The sequence below is a fragment of the Pseudorca crassidens genome, chromosome 13 (genome assembly GCF_039906515.1).
Source record: "Pseudorca crassidens isolate mPseCra1 chromosome 13, mPseCra1.hap1, whole genome shotgun sequence".
NCBI classification, from domain to species: Eukaryota; Metazoa; Chordata; class Mammalia; order Artiodactyla; family Delphinidae; genus Pseudorca; species Pseudorca crassidens.
In genome coordinates, this window is record NC_090308.1 from 77,005,681 (window position 1) to 77,020,966 (window position 15,286).

At 36.2% G+C, this 15,286-nt stretch overlaps 1 protein-coding gene across 10 annotated transcripts in view; it reads right to left on the reverse strand.

Moving 5' to 3' along the window:
* Positions 1–15,286, reverse strand: part of SENP6 (SUMO specific peptidase 6) — a 102,600-nt gene that overhangs the window by 34,085 nt on the left and 53,229 nt on the right. For all 10 annotated transcript variants that reach the window (XM_067702746.1, XM_067702744.1, XM_067702745.1 and 7 more), the window contains 2 exons: positions 8,423–8,571; positions 4,039–4,423 (listed from right to left, as the gene is read on the reverse strand). In XM_067702746.1, coding sequence (XP_067558847.1) covers positions 4,039–4,423; positions 8,423–8,571 — 534 coding nt within the window. The remainder of the gene's footprint in view (positions 1–4,038; positions 4,424–8,422; positions 8,572–15,286) is intronic.

Sequence of the window (15,286 nt, forward strand, 5' to 3'; positions counted from 1 at the left end):
TAAACAACATACAAATGTAAAATTGATTCTACAGTCCACCACAATCACCCACACAGAAACATACACAAGTTACAGCAAAAATTAAATGTTTATCAGTAGGTTTATTTCAGAGTTCCAGAAAGTCTTAGGTATGAAGATAATCTGCGTATCAATTATTCACAAAATAGCACGCATTTTAAATGTGTGTAAAATTGCATGTGACCAAATAATTTTATCTCACACAAGGAATCACTAACATCACAACTGGTCTTTGGGAGAACTTGGACCAGTGCTTAATGCTTAATAAATCTTGTTTAGTAAATGAACGTGGGCAAGACATTATATTAAGGTAATTTGCTCTTCTACCACGTACTCATTATTGAATCTTATCAAACTCATCTCTATATTGTAATTGCACAGAGCCAGCATACTGCACTTGAGTCATATACTAACTCCTTACCCTGGTTCATAAATTTACGTAATCTGGACCCACTCTACTTTCTCATACTACTCCATTTTTCCCTCTTTATGTTCCAGGTATACCAGCTTTTTTCTGTTCCTCTAACACCACCACCAGGTATACCGGCATTTTTTCCAGGTATACTGGCATTTTTTCTGTTCCTGTCTGACTGTAATTCCCCTAACACTTTTTTGCATTTTGGTAATCAAATATTAGCGTAAATACCACTTTTTGATTGACCACCCAATCTAAAGTAGCACACAGGTACTTATTCACATCAACTAATTTAAATTTCTGTTGTCTTTTGTTGTGGATGTTTACTTGCTCATTTGTCTCTCCCCACTAATATAAACTGTAAAAGAGCAAAAATACTGCCTTGCTTACTGCTATATTCCCAGCATCTAAAACTGCTTGGCAAAGAAAGTCATGTATTGAACAATGTATAAACTTGTACGAGCAATTTTCTTTTTCCGTATCATACACATAAATGCTTAGTTAATATTTTTTGAGTCATATACAAGTCCCAGAGAGGCATCACCCCTAGCATCACACCATTCATCTTTTTTATTTTGCTATCCAGTCTCAGGAGCAAATGCTAAAGTTGATCTTTTTCAGAACTGGTATTTTATTAACACAAAATCTAACAGGCCAGATTAAAAGGTCCAAGCTGATTTACACACACTTGAAAATTAGGGTCTTGCCACTTACTAGCTATTTGCCTCAGTTCTCCTCTGGATACTGGGGACAATAAAGTCCTATTTCAAAGGACTGTCTTAAGAACAAATGAGTTAATATGTAAAAGGTTTATAGCATAGTGTCTGTCATACGTAAGCTTTAAAAAAGTCCATGAACTGCTTATGTTGTTTATGAAAAGCTAAGCAGAAATACATATTAAATGGTAAGCCTAGTGTTCAACCTACCGTAATTTTTATTGTGCTTCAGAAACATTAAAACTTCTATAGCTACTCTATCAAACTTATTTTAACTAGAGCATGGACTTGAGGATATGGGGAGGGGGAGGGGTAAGCTGTGACAAAGTGAGAGAGTGGCATGGACATATACACACTACCAAACGTAAAACAGAGAGCTAGTGGGAAGCAGCCGCATAGCACAGGGAGATGAGCTCAGTGCTTTGTGACCACCGAGAGGGGTGGGATAGGGAGGGTGGGAGGGAGGGAGACGCAGAGGGAGGAGATGTGGGGATATATGTATACGAATAGCTGGTTCACTTTGTTATAAAGCAGAAACTAACACACCATTGTAAAGCAATTATACGCCAATAAAGATGTTAAATAAAAAAAAAAACTTATTTTAAAGCCCCAATACTGCAACAGATAGAATTGTACTACACAGCTCTTGTTTTATTAACTTAAAATAGAGGTTGTGCTCAATGGCACCATAACTGTAAAGTAAATGGGGAGAGAGTATGCAAAGATGACGACAGTTAAAGAGCTGTTTTCATAGCTGCTTTGATTCTATATAAAACATGGAATATATTCTATATGAATATACGTAAGATTCTGTATCAGGGTCTGCTATGGACTAAATTCTGTCCCTTCAAAATTCATATGTTGAAGCCCTAATCCCCAATGCAACTACATTTGGAGACAGGGCCTATAAAGAGGTAATAAAGGTTAAATGAGGTCATAAAGGTGAGGCCTTAATTTGAAAGGACTGGTGAAATAGGAAAAAGAGATGACAGAAATCTCCCTCTCCCTCTCTGCGCAAGCACAAAAGAAAGGCCATGTAAATACACAGAAAGAAGGTGGCTATCTGCAAGCCTGGAAGAGAGGCCTCACCTGATGGCACCTTAATCTTGGAGTTGCAGCATCCAGAACTGTGAGACAATAAATCTCTGTTGTTTAAGCCCACTCCGTCTATAGTATTCTGTTATGGCAACCCAAGCTGACTAATACATGGTCTTTGCATTTACATTACAAACTTGTTCCATAGAAATCAGCCTATCTTCCTCCTCACTTCATTCTAGGCAATGTTCAAAAGTTACTCTATCAAGTAACTTTTTCACCTACCTATCTCAAATTCCACCACTTATCTAAAATTGCAAGCTTCTTCACTGTGACACTTGTCACTCTCTATTTCCTGGACCTGCTTCACTTTTCCACATAGAGTTTATCACTACTTGAGACATTGTACATTTTATTATTTGACCACCAAGGACAGAATAAAAGCTTCATAATAATAAAATATTTTAATAGGAATACAAATTTAAGAATGATAAAGTATATAGAGACTTTGCAACTAGAAAAATCTGTTTTTTTTAAATCTACACTTTGGGGCTTCCCTGGTGGCCCAGTGGTTGAGAGTCCGCCTGCCGATGCAGGGGACACGGGTTCGTGCCCTGGTCCAGGAAGATCCCACATGCCGTGGAGCGGCTGGGCCCGTGAGCCATGGCTGCTGAGCCTGCGCGTCCGGAGCCTGTGCTCCGCAACGGGAGAGGCCACAACAGTGAGAGGCCCGCGTACCGCAAAAAAAAAAAAAAAAAAAAAGCAATAGTAATATTATTAATAATAATGTTACTGAATACAGTCAGGATTTCTTTGGAGTTCTGTTTGAACATCAGGGATGTATAGCCACAATATTAATTTAATGTAAATTAATTTGAAATAATTCTGTGTGTTCAAGACACCAACTAGATACATAATTAAGTTCATTGGTTTCATTTTGTTTTTGATTTTATTGTTGTTTTAAATCTCCGACTTAATTTTGTTTTATAATCATGTAAAACATTTACATGGTTCCAAAGTCAAATCTATAAAACAAGGTATATTTGGAGAAATCTAGCATCTATCCCTAACTCCTACACTGTTTCCTACACTTCCAACTAACTTCTTTTTAAAATTAGCTTTTGATATATCTTTTCATTAAAAAAAAAAAACCTATATCCTCCCACCCTTCATAAATAAAGAGTAGCATACTATAAGCTCTGATCTGCACCTTGCTTTATTTACTTGATTACAGATCTTGGAAATCACTCTACACAATATTAAATAAGATCTTTCTTCCCCCCTGTACAGCTACGTACACTATAGTTGATTCAACCAGTTCATGACTGTTTCCAATCTTGTGCCATTTGTTACAAAAAGGACTGCATTTCATATACATGCATATATGTACATGTGACTAAAGATAGGAAAAAAGATTTAGGAGATGAACAAAAGTAGTACGGGAACGAATTTTCAGCTCTACTGAGCTATGCTAGGCACTTCATGTTATTTTTAAATTTACTCCCTCAAGAACCCTATCAGGAAGGAAATATATCCACTTATAGAGAGATTAAATTAACCGGGTCAAAGTTACAAAATGGGGCATAACTGGCACTTGACCTAAGACTAGGGCCAAGGTCTGTGCCTTTCTTTTTTTTTTAACTATTTAAGATGGATGGAATAAGAACAAAGTCAGTCATATTTTCCAACTACATGGACAGTTTTAATAATCTACCTCAAAACCATGTCACATAATTGACACAAGAAGATACCTTTTAAAATTACAGTTCTGAAATATGCTCATGCTCACATTAAAAATATATGTGAAAAATAACGGATTGATATCAGCAATACTAAAGGGAGTAAAATACTTACTTGGATCATTTAGGTCTGACAGGCTTGTTTTCCTCTCTTTCAGGCTTGTGATTTTGGCTACTTTTGCCCTAGGTAAAATGACTTTCCCATTAGTCTGTAAATTATTCTGTCCACTATCATCACAACTCACAATAATATCAACTGGAACCTTTCCCACACTGTTGCCATAAAACTTCTTGGCTGGTAATGTTGTGTTTTGTGACTTCTGTCCTCCAGAATTCTGATGAATTGATGTTCTTAATAATCCAGTAGATTCATTCAAAGTTACAGCTTGTCTGCAATTTCTTTGCAAATCCTTAGGAAAAGGAATATCACAACTTTGGCATTTGGTCTGGTTTTCTTTTTCTTTTCCACATTTTGGACAATATCCACACTGTTTAGAAACCTTAAATTCCAAAAAATAAAAAATAAGGAAAGAAACAAAAGACTTTGGCATTTTATTTCAACATCATGGAACAACAACAACAGTAATCTCAAAATTAAATCTCCTACTTCCCATCATCATCACTATGGCTACCACAAAACCCTGAATGTTATTTGAGATTTAGCATCAGAATGCTGGAAGGAATGTTCAAACCATCTAGTCCAGCAGTCTTCAAATTGGACTATGTATATTCCTCAAGGGTTACATAAAGATTTTCTAAGGCATACAGGACATATATAATCTCAAGGGAATCAACATCTAGATCCTCAATTCACACATGTAACCTTTCCAAAAACTGATTTGATTATGCTTCTCATGTCAAAGCACCACCTGCCACAATTGTTCTTCTCATACTTAAAAGCAAAAAAAAAAAGAACACTAAACCCATCTTCCATTTGAAATATTACAAGGGTGCACTGCCTTGCGGTATAAAAATCACCAAACCAAGCAGGATAATTTTAAATGTTGGAAAAATGAATCAATTCTAAGTTCTGATTAACAAAAACTTTTACAAGATATTTATTTCTAAGACAGTACTTCAAAAATATTTTAAGGAAGGCCTAATCTAGGCCTCTTACAATTGTTATATCATTAAAAAATGTTTTTTGACAGTAGAGTGTCATGTAATTTTGAAGCATATAACATAGAAGGAGTTCAAGGTACTTGGTGATATTACTGTAATAAAACTCTTTCCATACTCATGTACCTATTTATGTGAACAAGGTTCTGTAGCACTTATGTCTATAAGAAGGAAAATAAATATACAAATAATGCAAATGGTTGACCACGTCCTACTGTACCAGAAAGGGAAACCCATAAACAACAGAGCAGTCCCTATCTACATACTACACTCTAATCCTCTAAAAAATTATCTAAACCCCATTATTTTCATGATGAGCATAGACATATTTCCACCTCTAGCTAGGTTTAAAAAATATCATGGTACACTCAAAAAAGTTTAAATACGTTCATTTATGTGGGAGCTAGACCCCCATTTGCCACAGTGGGGATCAGCTATGTATGAGCTAACTCTGCCTTTTAAGAATCGAGGATATGATCAAGCTGGGTTCAGCCTGTCTCCAATACTTTATTGTCTATAATAAAGGACATATTTCAGTAAAAAGAACCCCATGGAAAAGCAATACTTTCACATATTTTCTTTTATAAAATTGATACAGAAACAGAAAAAACACTTCTCTACTATTAAAATTTTTAATATTAAAATATAGAAGGAAATATATCATGAGCTATTATCATATGCCTTCCATCAGCTAAGAAACATGTATCTTAGAACTGTTTGCAACAATTAAGAGTAAAATGCAGATCAGCTGAACCAAACATGATATTAAATTTTTCATGATAAAAACTAGAGATTAAGAATTTTATCAACCTAGTGACCTAAAAACTAGAATCTCAATAATGCTCAATTACTTTTAGTAAAGTAGTAAATTTTCCTAACAATTGTATGTTAAGTATAATTTCTTTTGGGAAACAAAGATTAATTAAAGTGTCATTTCCTCCCTTTTGGTCAGTGGAAGACTTACAAAATAAAATAAATCCAAATTACATATCACATAGTTATCTGCCAGTCTCTACACAATAATAACCAACTATACTTAATAAGAAAGAGCCTGCCTTTGATGAGACACCACTGAGATAATGTCATACTGTGTAAATATTCTGAACTTTTTATAGTCTCATTAAATACCAAAGACCTTGTTTTCTTACAAGCAGTACATAGTGTGAAATTTCACAGACTACACATGGAAAGAAAAACCACTAATCTTATTCAAGAATTTAAAGTTACGTACAGGATGGCACCAATCTATTCTTTATCTCCACTAAGAAAAGCATAAGTAGCATGGGAGTAAACATAAAAAGGAAGAAAATATATATTAGATGTTAAAAAAAAAATTCTGAGGTTTTTAGCTTGCATGCCTAATGGAGAAAGGATGATGTGTCTGGGAAGGAGTTTTCTTCCTCTCTCCTCCTTTCCCTGGGTCAAGCAGTGGGCCAAGCACTGTGGGGAAGGCCAGTATGTCCCAAGCCGACCTTAGGCTGGCATGTCAGAGGACTGGGCACGGAAAAAGCACCGGAGCAGATAAGTAAATACACTGGAGACGATGGGAGACAGGTTTCTCACTGTCAGAGAAGGCAGTTACAAACATGCAACATACAAAAGGCTAAAGTAAACACTGTGGTGTTGGACTAGAAATGGAATTGTCAATGTAAACTCGTAGATTTTAATAAGTACTGAATATTAACACATACGCACACAAATATTTCCTAGTTCAGTCGCTGAGAGGGCCTATAAATGTGACACCCAGTAGCAATGAGCACAACTATTGCCCAAATATCTTCCCTCCACTTATAGAAACAATGGCTCCTTGGGAGAAATGCATGACTAGGGCTGATGCAGAGAAAATACAAAGAAGTCTAGACCATCTGGTTATACCATAAAGTAAGTACTCAAATAATGATGGCAATATGTCAAAAAGAAACAGTAGCCAGCTTGAAGAACTTTCCATGGGCCAAGTCTGGGACAGTTTGAGCATCAAAATGAAAAATGATAGTTATGGAGTATAACCGTTTTGTGTAAAATAAGAATCTATGTGTCTAAGCTGACAAAAACAGAAAAATATATAAGTAAACGTGGGATAAGAAAAAACTCTTATTAATAAATGAGTATAGGGACTTTCCTGGTGGTGCAGTGGTTAAGAATCTGCCTGCCAATGCAGGAGACCCAGGTTCAAGCTCTGGTCTGGGAAGATCCCACATGCCGTGGAGCAACTAAGCCCGTGTACCACAACTACTGAGCCCATGATCTAGAGCTGGCAAGCCACAACTACTGAGCCTGTGCTGCAACTACTGAAGCCCACATGCTGCAACTACTGAAGCCCGTGTGCCTAGAGCCCGTGCTCCACAACAGGAGAAGCCACGGCAATGAGAAGCCCACTCGCCACAACTAGAGAAAGCCCATCCACAGCAACAAAGTCCCAACGCAGCCAAAAATAAATAAGTAAAATAAATAAATGAGTATAGAAATATCTATTAAAAATACCTACTAAAATACCGGGAAAAATCTAGAAGAGTACATCTTAAAAGTGAGTAATGTGAAAATCAACATTATATACTTCCCGATATGATGCAATAAGATCATAGCATCCCTTCTGAGGATTCTTGAAAAATGTATAAATCATGATGAACCATTAGACAAACCCAACTTGAGGTACAAAGTAAGAGGCCTATATTCCTTACAAATATCAAGGTTATTAACGAGAAGGGAATATCAAGGAATTATTCCAGATTAAAGAAGACTGAAGATCATGACAACTAAATGTACATGATCCTGAACTGGATCCTGTTCCCATAAAGGACACTGGTTAGGGAAAATCTGAGTGAAGTTTGTGGATTAGATGATAATTTTGGATCCATGTTAATTAAAAATATTTGACAGTTGTACTCTGGTTATATAGGAGAATTTTTTTTTTTTTTAAGGAAACACACACTAAAGTATTATATAGTAAATGGGCATTCTGCCTTACTTATACTCAAATGGTACAGAAAAACACACACACACACACACACACACACAAAGGAAGGCAGAGTGAGGGAGAACAATAAAGCAAATGTGGAAAACTGGGGAATTAAATGGAATAATATGTGGATACTTATCATTTTTTCTATAAATTTAAACTTATTTCTAAAAACTTCTGATTGAGAGCAATCATTTGAAGTATGCTGCAGGGAGGTACTTACAAATTCTTTTCAGAAAGATATACATTCTGGATTTTTGATAACTGAAAAATGATCTAGTGAAGGCAGAAAAGTTTGCCTAAATAACTTTTCTAGTTCTCTTCCAGTCCTATTCAAAAGGTCACCTAGAATTTAATAAATACTAAAAATAATATTAATAAAAATACCAATTGATTAGCAACAAAGAATAATTTCTCTACCCACCTCTAAATCAGTTAAACATTTTTTGGAAGCAGGAGACAGAGAATGTGGGGTAGACTGACATGTACTACTGTGACGTTTCTGTGCAACTTTCCTTTTAATTTCAGAATCCAGGTGTGATTCAGACTCTTCTGTTTTTTTCATTATACGATCTAAAGGAAGGGGGGAAAAAAAAGTACTGCAATTAAACTTTATAAATTCCTCATGATCTTTTGCTATGAAAAAATACTGACTTATATTATCAAATTATGTTTTAGTTAAAATAAACTAATGTTTCAATATGTACAATAAAGAAAAACAGAACTTTAGGTCAGAGCCAGTGGCCATCTCCTGGTTGCTCCTGCCTTTTCTTTACCAGGATCTCTCTGCCAGCCCCCAAACTGTGGACCATTTTCATCAAGTGTACCAATATTCTCTTCAGCTTATTCTGTGTAACTAAGGCAGAAGAGCACTTCCTGCACTGAATCTCTCTCTCTCTTTCTCTCTCTCTCACACACACATACACACACATTTTTTTCTCCCCTAAGTTGGTTACTCTTCTTAGATTGGTAATGAGAAAAATTTGAATTCAAACATTGGGTACAACTGTTTAAAGGAAACTAAACTAATTCTCAATTTAATGGTTTTTTAAATTTAAGACACACAAAAGAGAATTTTCTTCATTATTTTTCAATGTAAATTCAATCATTTTCATTTCTAATTAATTCATAATTCGAATTTTTAAATGATTTAATGAACGCCAAACAGAATAATTTAAAATTTATTACAATCTGACTTCATCAGCAAAGAAAACTGAACACGTTTCTAAAACAAAAGTTAATGAATCTACAAACTAAAATACTCTACCTGCAAAATTCCAAGTTTGTTAAATACTTCCGTTTTCCTATCTTTTACATCCTCTTATCTTCTGATTTTTTTTAAATAAGGAGATCATCTACACATAAAAATTAGCATTATCTTTCTGAGCTTGGTATACAATACTGTCTTAAGAAACCCATGCAATTACTCTGGTTTAGTGCAATCACAGAGTCCCACTGAGTGACTCCACCTTCCCATCCATTGTCCAGTCTGAACACCTTTATTTTCCTGGACACCAAAGCTAGAAATCTGAGTAAGCGTTGACTTGTCCTTGTGTCTCCTTTCTCACAGTCAAGTGAATTCTACTAACAGCTCTTGAACTCATTCCTTCCTCTCCAACTCCACTGCCACTATATTTCAGATGCTTAACTCCTACCTAAAATGATCTCCCTCACTCCAATTTTGCTTGCTTCAAATCCTTCTCCCCTACTGCCAAGGTCATCTTTCAAATATGATTCTACCATTCTAATGCTTAAAATCTTTCAATGATTCCATTAGCTAAGGAAAAAAGTCTAAACCCCGTATCCTGCCAAGCAGAAGGCTGCACTGATGTTCCAGTCTTAATTCCAAAAATACCATACCTCAAATATGTGCATTTCTCCAGGATGTTTTCTTTCACCCTCTTATATATATGCTGTTCTCTTCACAAGCAAAGCCCTCCCTACTTATCTAGTAAATTCAAACTATTCTTTGTTACGAAGCTACCTCTATCCCACACGAAGCATGATGAAGCAAATACTCAGAGCTTCCACAGCACTTTATCCATACTGCTGTTAGTACTCATTTTATTTTAAGCTAATTATTTGCACTGATCTGTTTCCTCTCATTATACTGTTAGCTCTGGAAGAGCAGAAATCATGTTTTAGTCACCTGTTTTCTCAGAGTTTAGAAACTGTACAAGGTAGGGGCTGAAAAAGTGTTTACTGGATTAATGAATCACATCAGAAAAGACTATATGACACATTCAAAAAAGATGAAATCACATGGTTGAAAGGAAGGGATGTTAGTACTATGTCACCTCGGAAAATGTCTTAACTCTGTCACACAGAGAAACTGATACAGTCGCAGATCTAGAAACATAAGGATTCAGCTAGGGAGAGGAAAGGAAAGCTGCTCCCAAGAATACCTGAGGTTACAGACCAGCTGCTCCAGTCAAAGCACCTAGCTGTTAGCTATATTCCTATGAAGGCTAACTTACTTTGTTAGATGGACTGGATATAAAAAACAGTTTCCATACAAATGAGTATTAAAGAACTAGAATGTGGCACTAAGTAAAAAAGGAGGCAGACAAGATTTGGAATTCAGAAAATACACATTGGTTGTGTGTGGAATACACAACCAATTATTGGCATAATTTAATTTACAGAGACAGCTGTCTTAAAACATGGGTTTTTTTTTTTCTCCTCCAACTTTTCTTGGTCTTGCTAATTAAATTTTTGTACGTACACAAGAGAGCTTTTTCCTTTTAAACGTATTTTAGGAATCTTTGTAATCCCCACAATATCACTGCAAATCATTTTGCTCAAGTATGTCTCTATATCATTTTCCTGCCAGGCCCTACTCAGAGACTGACATTTTAAAAACTATTATCATTTCAATCCTGATCATATACTCACACTCTTCTCTCCACTACAGCTATCTCATCATGTCTATGTCACATTTTTCTCTATCTCTTAACACAATTAACAAGGCGGGAAACAAGGGGTCCAAGCCCTGAGAGAAACTGAAAATTTTTATTGATAATAGAGAAAAACATTGTTTATATGTACCACATCTTCTTTATCTATTCCTCTCTCAATGGACATTTAGGTTGCTTCCACGTCCTGGCTATTGTAAATAGCGCTGCAATGAACATTAGGGTACACGTATCTTTTCGAATTGTGGTTTTCTGAGGGTATATGCCCAGGAGTGGGATTGCTGGATCACGTGGTAGCTCTATTTTTAGTTTTTTAAGGAATCTCCATACTGTTCTCCACAGTGGCTATACTAATTTACATTCCCACCAACAGTGTAGAAAGGTTTCTTTTTCTTCACACCCTCTCCAGCATTTATTGTTCGTAGATTTTTTTTGATGATGGCCACCTCATTGTACTTCTCTAATAATTAGTGATGTTAGCATCTTTTCATGTGCTTTTTGGCCATCTGTATGTTTTGGTCTTCTTTGGAGAAATGTCTATTTAGATATTCTGCCCATTTTCTGATTGGGTTGTTTGTTTTTTTGTTACTGAGCTTCATGAGCTGTTTGTATATTTTGGAGATTAATCCCTTGTCGGTCGCTTCATTGGCAAATATTTTCTCCCATTCTGTGGGTTGTTTTTTTGTTTTGTTTATTGTTTCCTTTGCTGTGCAAAAGCTTTTAAGTTTAATTAGGTCCCATTTGTTTTTGTTTTTGTTTTCATTACTTTAGGAGGTGGATCGAAAAAGATCTTGCTGCGATTTATGTCAAAGAATGTTCTCCCTATGTTTTCCTCCAAGAGTCTTATAGTACCGAGCCTTACATTTAGGTCTTTAATGCATTTTGAGTTTATTTTTGTGTATGGTGTTAAAGAATGTTCCAATTTCATTTTTTTACATGTAGCTGTCCAGTTTTCCTAGCACCATTTATTGAAAGAGACTTGTCTTTCCTCCATTGTATAGTCTTGCCTCCTTTGTTGTAGATTAATTGACTGTAGGTGCGTGGGTTTATCTCTGGGCTTTCTATCCTGTTCCATTGATCTATATATCTGTTTTTGTGCCAGTACGATACTGCTTTGATGACTGCAGCTTTGTAGTATAGTCTGAAGTCAAGGAGCCTGATTCCTCCAGCTCCATTTTTCTTTCTCAAGATTGCTTTGACCATTCAGGGTCTTTTGTGTTTCCATACAAATTTTAAGATTTTTTTGTTCTAGTTTTGTGAAAAATGCCACTGGTAATTTGACAGGGATTGCATGAATCTGTAGTTTGCCTTGGGTAGTATAGTCTTTTTTTTTTTTTGCGGTACGTGGGCCTCTCACTGTTGTGGCCTCTCCTGTTGCGGAGTACAGGCTCCGGACGCACAGGCTCAGCGGCCATGGCTCACGGGCCTAGCCCGTGGCATGTGGGACCTTCCCAGACCGGGGCACGAACCCATGTCCCCTGCATCGGGCAGGTGGACTCTCAACGACTGCGCCACCAGGGAAGCCCATGTATAGTCATTTTTGACAACAATGATTCTTCCAATCCAAGAACATGGTATATCTTTCCATCTGTTTGTGTCATCTTCGATTTCTTTCATCAACGTCTTATAGTTTTTGGAGTACAGGCCTTTTGTCTCCTTAGGCAGGTTTATTCCTAGGTGTTTTATTCTTTTTGTTGCAATGGTAAATGAGATTGTTTCTTTACTTTCTCTTTCTTATATTTCATTGTTAGTGTACAGAAATGCAACAGATTTCTGTGTGTTAATTTTGTATCCTGCAACTTAACCAAATTCATTAATGAGCTCTAGTAGTTTTTTGTAGCATCTTTACGATTTTCTATGTATAGATACATGCACTTCAATGTGGATAGCAGCACTATTTACAATAGCCAAGACATGGAAGCAACCTAAGTGTCTACTGACAGATGAACGGATAAAGGAGATGTGGTACATATATACAATGGAATATTACTCAGCCATAAAAAGGAATGAAATAATGTTATTTGCAGCAACACGGATGGACCTAGAGATTGTCATATTGAATGAAGTAAGTCAGACACAGAAAGACAAATATCATATGATAACGCTTATATGTGGAATCTAAAAAGATGGTACAGATGAAATTATTTACAAAACAGAAATAGAGTCACAGATATAGAAAACAATCTTATGGTTACTAGAGGGGCAGGGGGAGGGTTAAATTGGGAGATTGGGACTGACAAATATACCCTACTATACACAAAATAGATAACAAAAAACAAACAAAAAACCAAAAAAACCACAGAACCTATATATAAAGTACCCAAAGAGCTAATGTTAAATAAGCTAATACTATGAATTGGCTCACTAATTACTTTGAGAAAATTAATTTTGGAGAAATTAATTTTGAGAAATCAGGTAAAAAGGAAATTGCTTTCCCAACTTAAAGGTTTATACCCCCTAAGATGGCATTTTAAATATTGCCTTCAACGTTGTACTTAATCCTCATTTATGGCCTAAAAATCCCAACCCTGTTATCATTTCATGGGCTCAATTAAATAATGTTCTAGCAATCAGTAATCTCAGATTTCTGCACCTGCACCTCACCTGAAAATATAAAATGTTCATACTGAACACCTAATGTTCATATGTTCCCCCAAAGCTTATTTTACAACAGTTTATATATACCAGTATACCCTTCTTCATTGAATTTACATCTGTAATATGGAAGCTCTTCTGTATCACTGTGTTATTACAAAATGATTTTAAGAGGTTTTTAGATTTTTAAGAAAATAAATTTTGGCACCAAAAACGGGAAAAAAAAAAAAAGATAATAGAGAAAAACGATTTTAAAATCTTGACCTCCTAAATCAAGATTATCTATAAGGAACTAAAGGAAAGAGACAAAAAATGCAAAGAATATTATAAGCATGCACAGAGTGAGTAAACAGGAGGTCAATCTGTAGAGAGGAGAGGATAACCAAAGAGAAACAAAAGATTTTTCTCCTGTATGGACTCTCTGATGAATGAGAAGATGTGAATGCTGACTGAAGCCCTTCCCACACTGTTCACATTTATAGGGTTTCTCTGCAGTATGTACTCTTTGGTGAGTGTGAAGTTTGGAACTCTTGCTGAAGCCCTTCCCACATTCATGACAAGTATAGGGCTCCCCCCCCCGCCCCCGTATGGACCCTCTGATGAATGCGAAGATCTGAGCTGTGACTAAAGTCCTTCCCACAGTCGTCACATTTGTAAGGCTTCTCTCCTGTGTGCACCCTCTAACGGATTTGAAGATTTGAGTGCTGGGTAAAGCCCTTACCACAGTCATCACATTTATAGGACTTTTCTTCCGTGTGGACTAACTGATGAATTCGAAGATCTGAACTCTGACTGAAGCCCTTACCACACTCATCACACTTACATGGTTCTTCTCCTGTGTGGACTCTCTGATGACCGTTAAGTACTGAACTCCGACTAAAACTCTTACCACGCTGATCACACTTAAAAGGCTTCCCTCCTATATGAAGCCTCTGGTGAATGTGAAGTAATGAATTTCTACTGAGGTCCTTATCAAAAAAAGAAAATGCAAAGAATGACATTAATTAGACGTTTTAAGATGAAACTTCTGAAACCAACGTGATGTGGAAGTATGGCAAATGACTGACAGTGTATGGGAAACTAGAGTAGATCTACAAAGAGACAATAAGCATAAATAAGTTAATGTCAATGTCAGGATTAAGAAATTCCTTTGGGATTCTATCTTCCATGGAAAGAGAAAAACACTTGAGAAGATTATGACAATTCATGTGAAAATTAACTAGCTTCAAATTATAGCCAGAAACATAATATGGCAAAAGATTTAAAACCTGACTGGTCCAGGAATGGCAAATGCCTAACAACAAGAGGCTCATGGAAGTTTTAGCAGCTAACTGATCATGGAAGTCATTTTTGCTAAACTGTGCCAAACCCTCAACAAAGTACTCCAGGGAGGTACTTGAGATGAAACCTATGTGACACTCTTGCTTTCACTGAATGCCCCCTTCTGGGGATGAGAAGGTGAATACTGAGTGTTTACCCAAGACCACACAAAACAAACACCAAGATTAACACGAGACACCATAAAGCTCCTGGCAGAGAACACAGGCAAAGCATTCTCCGACATAAATAGTACCAATGTTTTCTTAGGTCAGTCTCCCAAGGCAATAGAAGTAAAAGCAAAAAGAAACAAATGGGACCTAATCAAACTTATAAGCTTTTGCACAGCAAAGGAAATCATCAACAAAACAAAAAGACAACCTATGGACGGGGAGAAAATATTTTCAAATGATGCAACCAACAAGGGCTTAATTTCCAAAATATACAAACAGCACATATGA